At 33.4% G+C, this 19,597-nt stretch overlaps 1 protein-coding gene across 1 annotated transcript in view; it reads left to right on the top strand.

Annotated features, from left to right (window-relative positions):
* The window catches only part of slit1b (slit homolog 1b (Drosophila)), a 47,342-nt gene that overhangs the window by 19,469 nt on the left and 8,276 nt on the right, over positions 1-19,597 (top strand). The window contains exons 9-30 of the mRNA XM_016519902.1: positions 700-844; positions 1,179-1,250; positions 1,499-1,570; positions 4,936-5,007; positions 5,166-5,309; positions 5,388-5,551; positions 7,509-7,535; positions 7,684-7,828; positions 8,192-8,266; positions 8,384-8,527; positions 10,624-10,767; positions 10,854-11,020; positions 12,562-12,700; positions 12,792-12,860; positions 13,961-14,032; positions 14,169-14,240; positions 14,377-14,448; positions 15,720-15,883; positions 15,963-16,087; positions 18,471-18,565; positions 18,647-18,786; positions 18,868-18,964. Coding sequence (XP_016375388.1) covers positions 700-844; positions 1,179-1,250; positions 1,499-1,570; positions 4,936-5,007; positions 5,166-5,309; positions 5,388-5,551; positions 7,509-7,535; positions 7,684-7,828; positions 8,192-8,266; positions 8,384-8,527; positions 10,624-10,767; positions 10,854-11,020; positions 12,562-12,700; positions 12,792-12,860; positions 13,961-14,032; positions 14,169-14,240; positions 14,377-14,448; positions 15,720-15,883; positions 15,963-16,087; positions 18,471-18,565; positions 18,647-18,786; positions 18,868-18,964 — 2,416 coding nt within the window. The remainder of the gene's footprint in view (positions 1-699; positions 845-1,178; positions 1,251-1,498; positions 1,571-4,935; positions 5,008-5,165; positions 5,310-5,387; positions 5,552-7,508; positions 7,536-7,683; positions 7,829-8,191; positions 8,267-8,383; positions 8,528-10,623; positions 10,768-10,853; positions 11,021-12,561; positions 12,701-12,791; positions 12,861-13,960; positions 14,033-14,168; positions 14,241-14,376; positions 14,449-15,719; positions 15,884-15,962; positions 16,088-18,470; positions 18,566-18,646; positions 18,787-18,867; positions 18,965-19,597) is intronic.

Consider the following 19,597-nt stretch of genomic DNA (forward strand, 5'->3'; position numbering starts at 1 on the left):
ATAAAAAATAAATAAAAAATAAATATATATATATATATATAAAACCACATTTTTTAACATTTATGAAATTCCAACAAAAATATTTATAAAGAGATTCAAGTCTTTATAAATATAGTATGAAGTATGAAGGTCACATGTTTCTTCAACTTCAAAATACCTGAAAAAAATATTACTCTATTTTTATTTTTATAATCTCAACACAATGTAAAACAACCATAAACCATTTCAACATTAATTGTGTGAAAGATGCATATAATTTTTCTATCAATTTTACTGTTTGTAAAATATGTATTTTCAACTGTCAGTGTACTTGTTTACCATGGAGGCTAGAGAATGTTATTATTATTGTGTGTTATTTCTAAATAAGCTGTAATTTTATATAAAAAAATCACCAAAGTTGTTGTGTAATTTGTGCATTTTGGTTAAATAAAATGCTCGCTGTGAAATTAGTCCGAGCAAGACAAAAAATTCGGCCATTTTATTTAATGACAAAAATGTCATTTCCTCAACAGATTAAATGATGATTTGAAAAATGTGATGGAATTTAAATTTAAATTTTTCATTTAGAAGCATTCTAAAAACACTGTCCCAAAAGTCCCCAAAATTGAAGAAACAAACGAAAAGGAAGAAAAGCAAATATTAAACCAATCAACTGCATGCTTAATACTAATATCTATAATGCTTCCTTCTTTTCCTGAGGTGTTTTTGATTCCGGTCCTCAGCCCTGTGGTCTTGCGTCTGGTTCCTGTCCGCCGATGTGCTCCTGCACCAACAATATCGTGGACTGCAGAGGAAAAGGTCTGACGGCGATTCCAGCCAACATGCCTGAAGGCATGATTGAGATGTGAGTGTCTCTTTTACTACCAATATTTAAGATTGACTGTTTTTAACCCCTTGTGAAAAATAAGTTAACTTTAGCATTTTTAAAAAGAGCACGCGAGTATGAACTGAATATAATATTTTCAGACACTTAAACGACATTTACCCTCTTAACCTTCACATCTGGTGGGTTTTACCTTTCTTGACCCGCATCGGTAAGATCGACCGTATAGGGCTAAAGGTAGTATCCATGATAATAAGGGAACCAAGGAGACGCTAGTAGTAACAGTGCTGAACTGTAAAGCTAACCATCCACCCTCGACATTAGTTGACCAGTTCTCTGCTTTTCTGTCATTCAGACGATTGGAGCAGAACGGTATAAAGTCTGTTCCTCCGGGAGCGTTCGCCTCCTACAAGAGACTGCGCAGAATGTGAGTCATTACATTTATATAAACTACAGTATGAACTATGACACAAATAAGCTTCATTAGTTCACATATAATTATTAGAATCACTATACATGCAGTTTTAGCACAACATGTAATTGTCATAGAATTTATTCCAATTAAGGAAGAAATTGCTTTAGGATCTGCTGCATTTGTTAAGAAACAGATGTTTTTCCTTATATTTATGGCCATTACATTTCATGTATTTCATCATTCTGTCTTTTGCCCTGCAGTGATTTGAGTAATAACCAAATATCTGAAATTGCCCCCGATGCGTTTCAAGGCCTGCGCTCACTCAACTCACTGTAAGTGTGCATTTATAATTCATTCACTCTTATTGTGTCTGTTTTACAGATTTACATGCCAGAAAATAAAGGGATTCACAGCATATACATGTTTCCAAATAATCAAATGATTATGTTATTTTATGTTATATTTATACAAATCTATAAAAACAAATATTTTATGAAATAAAAAGATGTATTCCTTAATATATATTTTTGTAATTTGATATCCATTTATTTAAACTTGTATGATTTTGAATGTACAAACAAGCAAACATATTTCCAAATAATCAAGTGATTATATTATATTATGCATTATATATATATTATAACATAATATATTTTATTTTTAAAGAAATTAATAACTTAATTGAGCATGAATGCATTAAATTGATCAAAAGTAACAGTAAATACATTTTTGATGTCAATAACCTTTATTCAAATAACTTTTTAGTCAGCTTTTTCCATTCAAAATGTATGATGATTTCTTCAAAAATATGAAGCAACACAAATATATTGATAATAATAGAAAATCTTGCTTGAGCAGCAAATCAGCATATTAGAATGATTTCTGAGTAATGATGCTGAAAATTCGGCTTTGATCACAGAAATAAATTATATTTGACAATATATTCAAATAGAAAACAGTTATTTTAAATTGTAATAATATTTCAAAATATTACCGTTTTTACTGTATTTTAAATCAAACAAATGCAGCCTTGATGAGCAGAAGAGACTTAAAAAAAATAATAATAATTTTTTTAATATAATATACTGAATTTCAGCAATTCAGGTGTTTCATTATAGCATGATGAAAAAAAAACAAAACAAAAAAAAAAACAAAGGAAAAGCTCTCAATCCTTCAAAGGATTTTAAACCCTGTAGAGCCACAATTTTAAACAGGCTGTGTGTCAGAAAGCTGAAGCGGTGCTAGAAATGGACCTTACCAGAAAATGACCCGAAAAACTCTTTGATAGAACCAATCAGAAAATGGAGGTATAGGAAATGACCAAGTCATAAACTCATAAAAATGCTGCAGAGGGTCTCATAAAGCCCTCAGACATCATACGATAAAATCGTTCTGCAACAGAAATGTTGATGTAGACGTTACTGCTAATGTTCCTTTACACAACCCCGACCTACAAGAAATGATTTCCAACAGCGTTTGGAGCAAATACTTCTTTTTCCACAGCAGGAAATTATATTTTGTACTATTTATATATTTTCAGGAGTGTAGAGCCTTTAATAAATTCCCAGCAACAGTGATATGAATAAACCATTAAATTTATTAATAATAAAAATCACAATAAATAATTATTTTGCACATGAAGAAAAAAATTAAATGTTTAATCACAAAGAATAATTTTCATTATTATTTGTTTAATGAAAATGTCTCGGCTCTGCTTACATGATTGTTTTGAGAATTACATTTCCATTTATTCAAATCTGTAAACAAGACGCCTTCATGCACTGGACATTTTCACAGCACTTCTGTATATAGCCATGTTCATACATGCGCGCTTATTATCTGTGTTGAATTCTGCATCATGTAGCATGAAGAGCTCTTTGTAGACATCTGTTCTGGGACAATCTCAGCAGGGCTCTGATGTGAACGTGTGCGGTTTGTGTAAATATATGAGTGTGTGTCTGGCCTCCAGCGCTAGTCGTCTCTAGCATACATGTCTTATGTGATTTGATTGTGTGAGGATGCGTGCGATTCAGCTCAGCGGGAACAATGCTTCATGCCAGATTGTCTGCCATGCTCTGTCTGACTTTAAGTAATCAACTTAAAAATGTTGATAAAACGGGTGATAAAATCTCATAGACTTACATTTAGTCGCTTAGATCCAGTTTGGTCTGATTCGTTACTGCTAATCGGCTCTTTCGAACAGTTAAATGATTCAGCAGTTCAGTCACTAAAAAGATTTGATATAGTAGTGATTCATTCATGAATCAGACGAATCTTTTGAATGAATCAGTGCCTGACTCTGCCTGAATGTTTAATTCACAAACTGGTTATTGGTTTAACAAATGATTGAGTTGTTAATCCGACATTTCCAAAAGATTTGGTTCTGTGAGTAATTGTTTAGTTGAATTGAGAGCCACTTGGTCCAGTTAAGTCTAGTTTGTGAATTAATTCCTCAGCTGATTCATAAAAAGATCTGATTCATTAGGATGTTTCATTCATGAATCGCACATTACCTATATTGATAGAGGAAGTCATATCAAGAATTCGACAGCAGGTAATTAACATTTTTATTTGTTTCTTTATTCACTCATGAATGAATCATTCTGTCATTCAATCAGTTGAACCGGTTCACAAACTCAGACTAAATGATTCATCCCCAAATCAGTTTTTGTTTCAAGGAATCAGTGAGCATGTCCAAAAATCAATCCATCCCGACTGATTCATGAATTAATTGTTCTATTGAGTCATGTATTTTCAGTCAATCAGTTGAACCAGTTCACAAACTCAGTCTGAACGATTCATTCCCAAATCGGTTTTTGGTTCAAGGACTCGGTGAGCTGTAAAACCAACTCATTACGAGTCAGACATGTCCAAACGATTTGGTTCTTTGACTTGTTGATTTGTTGACTTGTGAAATGCTTGAACCAAATGTTTAAATCGCTCATATTGATTTTGTGGACTGGTTCAACTGATTCATTTAAAAGATTAAATAAATTAGAACGATTCATGATTCATAGACTTACATTTAGTCATTTAGATCTGATTAGTCTGATTATTTTTCTTTCAAACAGTTAACTTCAATGACCAGTTCAATAAATGATTCAGCAGTTCAGTCAGAATTGTTCTATTTGAGTCGTATCTTTTCAGTTAATCAGTTGAACCTGTTCACAAACTCAGTCTGAACGATTCATCCCTAAATCGTTTTTTTGGTTCAAGGAATCTGTGAGTTGTTAAACCGACTCACGACAAGTCGAACATGTCCAAATGTTTTGGTTCCATGAGTTGCCGATTTGTGAAATGCTTGAATCATTTTGATTTTGTGAACCGGTTCAACTGATTCATTAGAATGCATTGCTTATACTGAAGAAAAAAGCTATATCTAGAGACAAAAATATCATAGAGACTTGGGGATGGGCTCTTGTGATTTGTCCAGTAAAATGTAAAATCATAAATTCATAAAGATTCATAAAATGTGAATAGAATAGAATGTGTAAAATAACATTAAATCTTGTTAAACCTGATAGGACTTTAAGCAGACTCTTTGTGTTTGTGACATTTGTATTTAAATGTATGTGTAACCTTGTGTCTGAATGGTCAGTTTTTATGAAATCTGCATGTTTCCAAGCCCTGCAGACTTGGTTCAAATGAAACTGTTTATCAGCACCATTGTATCTCATGATTGTGTTTTGTTTTCCAGGGTTCTTTATGGAAATAAGATTACAGATCTGCCTCGAGGTGTTTTTGATGGATTGATTGCATTAGAGTTACTGTAAGTACAGAAAAGCTTATGTCACTGCAAAATTACCACCCACATATGAAAAATGTCACAGTGGCGTTGCTTAATGGTCCGTGAATAAAGTAGCACTGAAATAGCAACATCCAGACAGTCTTTGTAATGTCTGAGATGTCTGTCTTTCTCTCTTTCAGACTATTAAATGCCAATAAAATCCACTGTGTTCGCGTCAACGTCTTCCAGGACCTTGAGAACCTGTCTCTATTGTCTCTGTACGACAATAAGATCCAGACTCTAGCCAAAGGCACATTTACTCCACTGAAATCCATCCAGACTCTGTAAGAGACGTTATATAATAAACAATTGATATGGGCATTTACTGTAATTAAGACATTTTATTGTTGGCTTTCTTCCAGTCACTTAGCTCAGAACCCGTTCGTCTGTGATTGTGGTTTGAAGTGGCTGGCGGACTTTTTGCGCTCCAACCCGATTGAGACCAGCGGCGCACGATGCTCCAGTCCTCGACGGCTCGCCAACAAACGCATCAGTCAGATCAAGAGCAAGAAGTTCCGCTGTTCGGGTAGAATACACAAACGCACTGTGCAATTATTGGCATACATTTATTTATTTAAAAGTATGCATGTAAGCTTTAACTGGGACTTTTGTGCACAATTCCAGGTAATTGTGTCGTAATTGTTTCTCTGAGCAATACACTAGTAGGTTTCCTAAATGAATCAAATCAGTTGAGTGAATGATTTAGTGATTCACTCATAAGAGAAAGTTATTTGTTTTGTTCCTGAATAAATCAATGTTTTTCAACAAGTCAGTTAAATGAATGATTCAATGACTCACTCATATAGACAGTCAGTTGTTTCATTTCTGAATGAATCAGTGTTTTCGAATAAATCGATTTCGATTTAATGATTCACTCATAAAGACAGTCATGGTTTCATTCCAGAATTAATTAGTGTTGTTGAATAAATCCGTTGAATGAATTATTTACTGATTCGCTCCTCAAGAAAGCTAATTGTTTAGTTGCTGAATGAATCTGTGTTTTTGTACAAAAAAGCTGAATGAATGATTCAGTGACTCAGTCATATAGACAGTCATTTGTTTAATTCCTAATTCATTTCTGAATGAATCAGTGTTTTCGAATAAATCAGGTGAGTGAATGATTTAATGATTCACTCATAAAGACAGTCATGGTTTCATTCCAGAATGAATCAGTGTTGTTGAATAAATCCGTTGAATGAATTATTTACTAATTCGCTCCTCAAGACAGCTAATTGTTTAGTTGCTGAATGAATCTATGTTTTTGTACAAAAAAGCTGAATGAATGATTCAGTGACTCAGTCATATAGACAGTCATTTGTTTAATTCCTGAATGAATCAGTGTTATTGAAGAAATCATTTGAGTGAATGATTTAATGATTCACTCATAAAAGCAGTCACTGGTTTCATTAAATTTTTTTAACGAATCATTTGAATCGAGTGAATAACTCAACGTTTCATTTCTGAATGAATCAGTGTTTTCGAATAAATCGATTTCGATTTAATGATTCACTCATAAAGACAGTCATGGTTTCATTCCAGAATGAATTAGTGTTGTTGAATAAATCCGTTGAATGAATTATTTACTGATTCGCTCCTCAAGACAGCTAATTGTTTAGTTGCTGAATGAATCTATGTTTTTGTACAAAAAAGCTGAATGAATGATTCAGTGACTCAGTCATATAGACAGTCATTTGTTTAATTCCTGAATGAATCAGTGTTATTGAAGAAATCATTTGAGTGATTGCTGAATGAATCTGTGTTTTTGTACAAAAAAGCTGAATGAACGATTCAGTGACTCAGTCATATAGACAGTCATTTGTTTAATTCCTGAATGAATCAGTGTTATTCAGTCACTGATATAGCAGTCACTGGTTTCATTAAATTTTTTCTGAACAAATCGTTTGAATCAAGTAAATAACTCAACGATTTGTTAATAGACAGTCACTTGTGTAGTTCCTGAATAAAACAGCACTGTTGAACAAATTGGTTAAGTGAACGATTTAATGACATTTTCGTTCCTTAATGAATCAGTGTTTATGAACAAATCAGTTGAAAGAATGCTTCAGTGACTCACTCATATAGACAGTCACTTGTTTAGTTCATAAATTAATCCGTATTATTGAACAAATCTGTGTTGCATTAATCAGTGTTATTAAACCAATTGGTGAGTGAACAATTTAATGATTTGCTCATATAGACAGTGACTTGTTTTGTTCCTGAATTAATGTTTTTGGCTGAATCAGTTGACTGAATGATTCATTGACTCACTCATGATCAGTCACTTGCTGCCACCCAGAGAACATTACTCAACCAATGAGATTCAAGGAAACGGTTGAATTAATGCCAGTATATTCGAGAAAATCTTTGGTTCCAGTCTTTATTTGTCTAGTTTTAGGTCTCAAATTTAGATCTTTGCTGGCTCCATGTATATCTACACTTTCATAGAAGCTGTATTTTCTGTTTACTTGCATGTGTTGCCATAGCAGCCAAGGAACAGTACCACATTCCAGGTAAGTTGTTTATATCTTTTAAGTATCTCATTGAACCTGTTTTTTATATGACTAGAATACTATATGTTATGCAAACTGAATAATGGCCCATTTATACTCTCCTTTGATTAATGGTGGTTCTCTGAAAGCATCTTTATATTTGTCTCAGGCACAGAAGACACGCGTTTGAATAAGGACTGTAACAGCAAGCCTGTTTGTCCACCTAAATGCCGCTGTGAAGCTACTGTGGTGGACTGCTCAAATTTACGCCTAACCAAGTTCCCTGAGCACCTTCCGCTCTCTACAACTGAACTGTAAGATGATATACACATACAACAATTACAATATGGCTCTGTAGGGAGTATTTAAGGCATCAAGTGTGTGCGCTGTCAATAAGAAGACTGTTTCTTAAAGTAGACTGCATAATTGCGATACCTTCTTTTGGCCATTTCTCCTGTGTGAAATGTCAATACCATAATGCATTGCGACAAGCTCAGTGAAAAAATCCATCCAAGATGGCGGATGAAGCAACAGAAAAGTTGATGTTAATCTATTATTTTTTTAGTAACAGTTTGATAAAAATAGTTTTGTGCTGCTTATAGTATTATAGTAGAACATCGTTAGCTTAGCAACATGCTAACATTGTTTATTTCATTGTCTTTATTGCATTCTTTCAGACGTCTCAATAACAATGACTTGTCCATCCTGGAGGCAACAGGACTCTTTCGGTCCCTCACACATCTCAAGAAAATGTGAGACTGACATTTATGCTCTACATATTATGATGAAACAGTGTCAAAATACACTGTATTACTTATCGTTGAACTGAAGTGGTCAATAAACCAGTTTTTGGTGCATTTCTCTCACAGAAACCTTAGCAACAATAAAATCACTGAGATTGAGGATGGAGCTTTTGATGGTGCGTCATCTGTGGTTGAACTTCATGTGACCGCCAACCACCTGGTGTCCATACGTGGAGGAATGTTCCGGGGAATGGACGGATTACGCATGCTGCAAGTGTCCTTTTCACCATCATTTCTGCCACAGCATTTCTAGTACTCTGAGAAGCATGCTTGTTGTATAACTAGTTGTGGTTTTACATAATTAAAACAGTTTCAAGTAATTTGTAAGTCTTTAGTTGTTCTACTATTCAGTTGGTTGGGTTGGTTGACTGATTGACATAGGATGACTGAGTTATTGGTTGATTGATTATTGGATTGGTTAATTGGCCAAATGATTGGTAGTATGACAATGACTGGTTGGTTGTTGGTTGGTTGATTGATTGATTAGTTGGTTAACTGATGGAATGGTAGTGTAATGGTAGTATGACTGATTGACTGATAGGATTACAGATTGGTTGGTTGACTGATTGATTGTTAGTATGATCGATTGATTGGTTGGTTGGCTAACTGATTGATTGGTTGACTGACTGATTGGTTAGTTGGATGACTGACTGATTAGTTGCTTAATAGATTGCTTGATTACTTGGTTAACTGATTGACTGGTAGTATTAGTGATTGGCTGATAGGATGGGTGGTTGATTGGTTGGTTGGTTGACTGATTGATTAGTTGGTTAACTGATTGATTGGTAATATGAGTGACTGTCAGGATGACTGGTTGGTTCGTTGCCTGTTTAATAGATTGGTTGACTGATTGATTAGTTGGTTAACTGATTGATTGGTAGTATGAGTGACTGTCAGAATGACTGGTTGGTTGGTTGCTTGACTGAATAATTGGTTAACTGATTCAGTGTTTCCCACAGAATTTTGTGAGACTGTGGTGGGTGGTCCTCGATCCCTCTAGTGGGGTCCGGGGGCATGCCCCCCCGTAAGAAAATTTTGTACATTTTAAAGTTAAATTCATATGGGCCGCCACAGTCTAGTTAATGAATGGGAAACACTGCTGATTGATTGGTAGTATGAGTGACTGTCAGGATGACTGGTTGGTTGGTTGCTTGTTTAATAGATTGGTTGGTTGATTGAATCGTTGGTTATCTGATTGATTGGTAGTATGAGTGATTGATAGGATGACTGATTGATTGGCTGGTTGAATGACTGTCTGATTGGTTGTTTAATAGATTGGCTGGTTGACTGATTGATTATTTGGTAATGTGATGTGTAGTATGAGTGATTGACTGGTAGGATTTCTGATTGGCTGGTTGTTTGATTAACAGATTGGTTGGTTGACTGACTGATTGATTGATTGATTGATTGATTGATTGATTGATTGATTGATTGATTGATTGATTGATTGATTGATTGATTGGATGGATGACTGACTAATGGTTAATAGATTGGTTGGTTGGTTGACTGATTGATTAGTTGGTTGGATGACTGATTGATGGGTTAATAGATTGTTTGATTAGTCGGTTAACTGATTGACTGGTAGTATGAGTGAATGACTGACATGACTGGTGGTTGATTGGTTGGTTGGTTGAATAACAGATTGGTAGGTTGACTGATTGATTAGTTGTTTAACAGGTTGATTGGTAGTATGAGTGATTGATAGGATGACTGACTGATTGATTGATTGGTTGGTTGGTTGATTAACAGATTTGTTGGTTGACTGACCGACTGATTGATTGGTTGGTTGGATGACTGGTCTGTTAATAGATACATTTTTGTCCCAATTTATACTGGACTAATTTATGCATTCAGGGCTCAACAGGAAGGATTTTCTGAATTTTCATTTTTCAAATATAGAAATTTTCATTTATATATTCACTGATAAAAATATTTCTTATATTTTAAATTAAATATTAGTTTATGTTTTGTGTTAAAGATGTGTAAATTTACAGCTGTTAAAAAACTAACAAACAAACAATGGTATAAAAGAATGGTACAATACATCAGAAAACCAAATACTCAAGTTTAAAAGAATGATCCTTCTTTTTGTTCAGCGCTGGTATGGATTCTCACAACAGTCCATGATGTTCATATATTTGTGGTGAAGCTGTTCATTTATTTAAATGTATCATTATCTTTAAATGTATCACTGGAGGATTGTGCAAATGCATCATTACTCAAGAACAGTCAAAGCAAGCTCAGCCATTTTCATAGTTCCTCACAGTCACCCTGAAGCCCTGAAACCTTTGTTCTGTCTTTGTTAGGATGCTGAGGAATAATCGCATCCGTTGCATCCACAACAGCAGCTTTGCAGGCCTGCAGAACGTACGTCTGCTCTCGCTCTATGACAACCAGCTTACCACCATCATGCCTGGAGCCTTCCACACGCTGCCAAACCTCTCCACCCTGTAAACGCCTTTAGTTCTCGCTTCCTATTATTAATGTGTCTGATCTGAATGTGTTAACTCTGTTTAATCTTAATGGTCTTTTTCAGAAACCTTCTGGCAAACCCTTTTAACTGTGATTGTCGTCTGTCCTGGTTGGGCGAGTGGCTGCGATCTCGGCAGATCGTGACGGGAAACCCTCGCTGTCAGAACCCAGCCTTCCTCAGAGAGATCCCACTGCAGGACGTGGCAAAGCCGGACTTCCTTTGTGACAAGGGTAAATGAGGCTTTCAGGTTTTTCACTGTCCTACATCTTCATCATTTGGAAGGCCGAAACATACTCTACTCAAATATGTGAAGGCAGATGCTTCTAGCTACACAAGTTTGATTAAATGTGTTTTCCAGAACTCAATTTACAATAAAACGCAGCACTGATTTAGTCTTCAACTTTATCGCCTGAGCTGCAAAAGGCATGTGATCAGTGACTATTTCAAGTTTCAAATAATACTACTAATAATGAACTTAAGAAAATGTACGAAAAATTCTGTCTAGGTGCAGATTATTAAAAATAAATTAATAAATGGTACCTTAATTTCTCTCTGAATTTGCTGAAGTAATTTATGTATTCAGGGCACAACAGTAAGGATTTTCTTATTTCCAACATTTTCTCTGGATCTAGAACAAAAAATGATCTCATTTTATTTATATATTTACTACTAATAATATATTGTTATATTTTAATATATTTACAAGTAATATTCCAATTTTTTTTAATCAAATAATTAAGTTTTTAATATTTTTTTACAGCTACTGTAAAATGGAACTGCGTAAATAAAACACTTTTACTGGAAAACAGTGGTAGCCTATATGATCCAGAACATTACTGATTAATTTGTACTGTAGTTTTCAACACATTTTTACTGATACTATCACAAGACTTATATTAAATAATAATATTAAACTTATATTAAATAATTTATATATGTATATAAATAATCTCATCTATGAAAGTATGTTTTCGCCAATGGATATAAAATTATGTAATTGCAAATTTTTATCTCACATTTCTGACTTTTTCGCAATTCTGAGTTTTCTCACAATTCTTAGTTCATATCTTGCTATTTTGAATTTTTTCTTTTTTTGCAATTCTGAGTTTGTTTCTCGCAATTCGGTTTTTCGTTTCCGCCACAGAAAAAAATTAAAAAAGGTAATTGCAACTTTTTTTTTCTCACAATTCAGACTTCTTTTCTTGCAAATCTGAGTTTACATCTCACAGTTCTGAGAAAAAAGTCTGAATTGCAAGATATGAATGCAGAATTTAGATTTTCTCACAATTCCACATTTTCTTGCAATTCTAAGTTTATATCTCACAGTTCTGACTTTTTCACAGTTGTGAGTTTATAGCTCTCAATTTTGAGTTTTCTTGCAATTCAAACTTTTTCTGGCAAATCTGAGTTCACAATCTCGCAGTTCTGAGAAAAAAGTCAGAATTGTAAGATATAAAGTTTTATTTTTTTCCGCCACAGAATAAAAATAAAAGAGGTAATTGCAACTTTTGATCTAACAAATCTGACTTTGCTTCTCAGAATTGTTCGATAATATCTCGCAATTCTCTCTAAGAAAATAACGCAATTACTGTGAATTGTGAAAATCACAATGGCTTTTTGTTTTATTCCTTGGCATAAACAGGCTTCCAAACTCATCTGCTATCTATAATTTGTTATTGAATTTTATATTGGCTAATTATTCATCAAAGTCCACAAATGTCATGCTTTCTGTGACTGTGTTTCTGAACATATCTCCTCCACACACGTTCAGCTCTGATTGAAGACGACGTGAGTTGTGTCCCTAAGCCGGCGTGTCCTGAGCAGTGCACGTGTCTGGATACCGTGGTGCGCTGCAGCAACAAGCACCTGTTGGCTTTACCCCGCGGCGTCCCACACAATGTCACTGAACTGTGAGTCACACGCGCTTATGCTAATGCTGCGGGATTCCTGTCTGCCTGTATTTGAGTGTCTGATGAACTCTCTCTCTGTCTGTCTCCATAGATACCTGGATGGGAATCTGTTTGTTGCGGTGCCTAAAGAGCTCTCAGCATTCAAACAGCTGCAGCTGGTGTGAGTGTCAGATCTTCATATTCAGTTACATTCACTTTCATTGCTTTAATATATATACCAGACCAGCAAATGAATATAAATAGTTGTATTGTAGGAAATAATAATAATAATAATAATAATAATAATAATAGATTGTATGCAACATTTATTATATTGGTTTACAACAACAACAACAACAATAATAATAATAATACTAATAATAATAGTAATCTGTTATTATTGTCGTATAATGTTTCACTTGATAATAGTACAGAAATGCTAAATTATAAAAATGAATACTAATACTAACAATAATTACTAAGAACAAATTTTCTGTATGTAATAAAAGTGTTGTAGTAATTATTGCCAAATAATATTATAATATTACTATATTATATAATATACATTAATGATAATAATAAAATCTAGTATTATTATTATAATTGTTGTTGTTACATATAGTTATTAATAGAAAAAAATAATTATTAAAATATGATTCTATATAATATTGTATACATTAAAAATAATAATAATTGTTATTATTATTATTATTATTGCTAATGATTATTATTGTTGCTGTTGTTGTTATACATAATTCATAATATAATGTTGCAATATTCTATAATATATTTTATTAATAATAATCTGTTATTATTATTGTATAATGTTTCATATGGTGGAGTACAAATAATGACATGATAAATTAAATAATAATGACAACAGTAATAATGTTATTAAAGGGATCATATGATGCTGCTAAAAAGAACATTATTTGGTGTATTTGGTGTAATGAAATGTTTAACATCATAAAAATAAAAGATAATTATAGTAATAATAATAATAATGATGATGATAATAATGTATTATTATTATTATTATTATTATATTTAATAATTAAAAGTAATTTATAACAAAATTAATAATAGAAAAATATCATACATATAAATGTATAAAGAATAACAATATTATTAATATTATGTATTATTATCATAATTGTTTCTGTTGTCGTTATAATATGTATAACTAAAATATTTTGATATATTATATATACAGTAAATTACAAAAAAAATAATTTTTATTATTATTATAAAATGAAAGTACTTTTTTGTGCTTTATTTCAGTGACTTGAGCAACAATAAAATCAGTTTCTTGTCCAACTCGTCTTTTGCCAACATGAGTCAACTCACCACACTGTAAGCGTCTCTCTCTCACACACACACTCACATTCACACACACACACACACTCACTCACACACACTCTCTCACACACACACACTCGCACACGTTGTTTGTTTATAATCGTCTGTCGTGTGTTGTGGTGTTTTACAGTATCTTAAGTTATAATGCGCTGCGCTGTATTCCTCCTCTGGTGTTTGGAGGCCTGTCCTCTCTCCGCCTGCTGTGAGTTTCTTACTGGATCTGCTCCTCTGAAAACACCCGTATCGTCTCACAGAAAGCTCAACAAACATACAGATGGAATGGTTTGACCTCCTCTCAACCCACACTTGTTCTCCTCGCTGTTGTGTGTTTATTGCAGATCTCTCCATGGCAACAATATTTCTGAATTACACCAGGAAGTCTTCAGAGACGCAGCATCTCTCTCACACCTGTGAGTCTCACCTGTCTTACATTCACACCTGCTTCTGTCTGACTCACCCACGTGTATGTCAAACACGTCCAGGTCATATTTCACTCCATAATCAAAAGACAACATACAATTATAATTTGATTTATTTAAAACAAGCCCATTTTGGGGTTGTGACATCATTTTCTTGACAACTAAATACATGTCACTACATTTGTATCACTGTAAAGTAAAAAAAAAATATATATATATACTGTGTGTATATATATATATATATATATATATATATACAGTGGGTACAGAAAGTATTCAGACCCCCTTAAATTTTTCACTCTTTCTACTTATAATTACTGTATTGCAGCAATGAATCAAATGAAAATCGCCATTGAGAGCAGTGTTATTTTGGTATTATGCACTATTATTGTATTTATTAATATTTTGAATTAGCTTTTCTTTATATATTTTAAGTTATCATTTTAAATTTATATTAAAGTTTTAGTAATTTTGATATGTGTTGTTGTAAATCTTATTTTTCATCTAATATTTATATTTACATTTAGCAGTGTTTCAATTCCAAAAACAATTGTAATAGTTTTAGTTGTAGTTGACGATAACAACGCTGATTGAGAATAATGAAAATGACATTAAAAAACATAAAAGTAAAACATACGGATGGATTACAGTGATGAGAAAACGTAATTGTGACGACAGTATCATGAAAATAATTATATTATGATCATATTAATATTATGAATAAAAATAACTATTATATATTATAATAATTTTTGTTGTTGTTGTTATTTGTAATAATAGAATATTGTGATAGCATTTCTGAAAAATAGAAGTACTGTAGGTTGTATATTGTTCTTCTTATTATTATTATTATCATTGAAAATAAGCCAAAATCTCTCTCTCTCTCTCTCTCTCTCTCTCTCTAATCTTAGTAACATTTTAAATGGACAAAAATGGAGATAAATGTTAAGAAATGAATGATAAGTGAAAAATAAAATTAATTTTAAAATGCATTAAAATAAATGATAAAGAATAGAAAGGTGTAAATAAATGGACATAAATTGATTGCAATCATGTAAGAGAAATTGTTGAATTCACAAATGTAATGGGAGTGGAGTGCTTCTACAGTAGATGTACTGCACCTTTAAAACTGTGTCAGTATGTCAAAATTGTCATTTTGGATGGGATATGAATGCATGAATTTACTGTCAAATACTCGTCATGTCGGTTACCTCATTTGCGTCTCATTTGATCATCCGTATGGGTTTTCTGCCTTCATCAAGGGCGATCGGCGCAAACCCGCTGTACTGTGACTGTCGCCTGCGCTGGCTCTGTGACTGGGTGAAAAGCGGCTACAAGGAGCCCGGTATCGCCCGCTGCGCCGGGCCGCAGGGTGTGGAGGGAAAACTGCTGCTCACAACGCCAGGCAATACCTTCCAGTGCACAGGTGCGTGACAGAGATCACCAGATCAGAAAGAAAGGCCGTTTCCTTTGAGGATTCAGCTTGAGAGTCTGCTCTCCCTCAGGTCCTGTGGATCCGTCTGTGTCTGAGAAATGCAGCCCGTGTTCGTCGAACCCCTGCCAGAATCAAGGCCTGTGCCACAGCGACCCGGTACACCAGTACAAGTGCAGCTGTCCGCAGGGTCACAAGGTCCTGAACATCCTTTACTGAGCATACCGCTACAAACATTACAGGTTCAATACACGGACACAACTGTTTATGTGACATAATTATAGCAATAATAGTTCACACTAAAAATGAAAATTTGCTGAAAATGTGCTCACCCTCAGGCCATCCGAGATGTAGGTGAGTTTGTTTCTTCACCAGATTTGGAGAAATGTAGCATTGCATCACTTGCTCACCAATGGATGTGAATGGGTGCCGTCAGAATGAGAGTCCAAACAGCTGATAAAAACATCACAATAATCCACACCACTCCAGTCCATCAGTTAACATCTTGTGAAGCCAAAAGCTGCATGTTTGTAAGAAACTAATCTATCATTAAGCCACTTTAAACCGTCGCTTCCGACTAAAATATAAGTCCTCTATTCATAATAATGCTTAATCCAGTAAAAAAGTGGTCTGGTCTGAATCAGGAGTGAAATCTGCACAGATCAAGCACCGTTTATGAGCCACAACGGTTCTAAACAGATATTGTGATGTTTTTAGCAGCTGTTTGGACTCGTGAATGAGTGAATGGGTGCCAGTGAAGAAACAAGCTCATCTACATCCCGGATGGCCTGAGAGTGAACCATCAGCAAATTTTGGGGTGAGCTGTTTCTTTAAGTGTAAGTTTACGTGACAAGACATTTCAGCGGAATGAAGATAAAAATTTTAAAGCTCTAAATTAGTTCTATTAACACATTTGCATTCTTTGTTAGTATTATTTAAGTATGAATAATATACATTTTTAGTATTTATAAACATTTTTATGTAGTTTGTATTTTCAGTTTGTTTTGGTAATTTTAGTATGTGAAAATATATTCATATATATATATATATATATATATATATATATATATAATAATCAAAATGTTACAATAACAAAAATGTTTTTAATAGTTTTTTTGGACATAGTACTATGGTAATACCATGTGTTTTTGGGCTTTTACCAGAGTAGCACATCACATTCTAGAAGTAAAATAAATTATGAACTGCATTTCATGTTGATACAAAATAAAGCTGCTTGGAAAAAAATTTATACAAATAAAAAATACACACAGTAAATATTAAAAAAGAAAGTCCAATTAAGAGTTAACTAACTATTATTTGTGTACTTTTGTGGTATTTATTCATATTCATATTTTTTTGTTTTCATTTTATTCTAGCTCACGTTTTAGTGCTTTTGTCATTTTTATTCGTTTCATTTCAATTGACTTTTATTTCATTTTTAGTCCTCGTGAATGAGTGAATGGGTGCCAGTGAAGAAACAAGCTCATCTACATCCCGGATGGCCTGAGAGTGAACCATCAGCAAATTTTGGGGTGAGCTGTTTCTTTAAGTGTAAGTTTACGTGACAAGACATTTCAGCGGAATGAAGATAAAAATTTTAAAGCTCTAAATTAGTTCTATTAACACATTTGCATTCTTTGTTAGTATTATTTAAGTATGAATAATATACATTTTTAGTATTTATAAACATTTTTATGTAGTTTGTATTTTCAGTTTGTTTTGGTAATTTTAGTATGTGAAAATATATTCATATATATATATATATATATATATATATATATATAATAATCAAAATGTTACAATAACAAAAATGTTTTTAATAGTTTTTTTGGACATAGTACTATGGTAATACCATGTGTTTTTGGGCTTTTACCAGAGTAGCACATCACATTCTAGAAGTAAAATAAATTATGAACTGCATTTCATGTTGATACAAAATAAAGCTGCTTGGAAAAAAATTTATACAAATAAAAAATACACACAGTAAATATTAAAAAAGAAAGTCCAATTAAGAGTTAACTAACTATTATTTGTGTACTTTTGTGGTATTTATTCATATTCATATTTTTTTGTTTTCATTTTATTCTAGCTCACGTTTTAGTGCTTTTGTCATTTTTATTCGTTTCATTTCAATTGACTTTTATTTCATTTTTAGTCATTTTAGTACTTTAACTTGGGTTAAAAAAAGACAACATTTCAAAATTGTAAGTTTTTTAGTTTTAAGTTTGCCATCTATTATTTATTTTTTATTTGATTTTATTTAGTTTTATGTCATCTATTATTTATTTTCATTTTGCCCACATACAGCCAGTAAACCCGACCCTCAGGAAAATCAGAAACGCACATCCAGAAGACTTCTCAAATCTATTAAACATCTCGAATAAGACACTTTTGGTTGAACATAAGCACTAAAACTGCACCCTGCCCCACATGAAGCCATTCCCTCCGTAAGCGTACAGTAGGACTGTACAGTGAACCGTTTAAACCGTCCCAAGTACATTTCAGAATGATTTTCTGAACGTGCTTCTGAAGAGTATTAAAGTGAGCATTCGTTTAAAGGCCTCTCTGCTGGTTTTTCTAGGGGAGGAATTGTGAGGTTTCTGTCGGCGCTTGTGAAGGCAATCCATGTGTGAACGGAGGAACCTGTCGCAGCGACGAGGCTAGAAAAGGCTTCAGGTGCGAACACACACCTTACTGAAGCTGAAAACTAGAAACCGCAGCAATAAATGTGATGAAGCTGGCTTGGTCTGTCTGCAGCTGCTGGTGTCCTGCGGGCTTCGCCGGTCAGTTCTGTGAGGTGGATGTCGATGATTGTGTGGAGAACGAGTGTGAGAATGGCACCATCTGTGTGGATGGAGTGGGAAACTACAGCTGCGTCTGTCCGCACCCCTTCTCAGGTCAGTATTAACATTGATTCATAAGAGACGACTGGTTTATGTGGAGTGTTACGGTGTTTTTTCTGTTGATGTGCGTGACAGGCCAGAAGTGTGAAGAGTATGAGGAGGATCTGTGTTATCCGGGTCAGAATCCCTGTCATCACGGATCCACCTGCATACCCACCGTCACGGGACCCAAGTGAGTACAAGACGTGCTGCTGCTGTGGTCAGCTGGTATTTCACTGCTGTGTTGCTTAGGCCAATAAGACATCTTCATTTCTTCATCGTTATTATAAATACAGTAAGTAGTTTGGTCATAATTCGCATGGTTGCAGATTGGTTCTGATGTGAGTGCAAATAGATGCAATCTATTGAAAATGATATTGCAAAAATCTATTGCAATCAATGAAAAACTAATTATAAAATGCATATTATAAAAAAACCCACATTTAATATAAAATATTTAAATAAAAATAATAAATGAATTAACTACATATGTATGTATATATATATATATATATCTCAATATATATCTCATGCACTACCATTTAAAGGTTTTGGGTCAGTGAGATTTTTTTAATGTTTCTGAAAGTCTCTTTTGCTCACCAAGTCTGCATTTATATGAAATACAAACTTTTTATAATATTCAAAAATTATTTACTGTCACTTCTGAACAATTTATTGCATTCTTGCTGAGAAAAAAAGTAATTTCTTAAAAAAAATCTAAATCTAACTTACACCAAACATTTGAAAGGTAGTGTGTTTCAATATTTTATATAAAATATAAATAAAATATAAAAGGTATTTATTATTTAAATTAAATAAAAATGTT

This window comes from Sinocyclocheilus rhinocerous, unplaced genomic scaffold (assembly GCF_001515625.1).
Source record: "Sinocyclocheilus rhinocerous isolate Xijiao unplaced genomic scaffold, SAMN03320098_v1.1 scaffold4525, whole genome shotgun sequence".
NCBI classification, from domain to species: Eukaryota; Metazoa; Chordata; class Actinopteri; order Cypriniformes; family Cyprinidae; genus Sinocyclocheilus; species Sinocyclocheilus rhinocerous.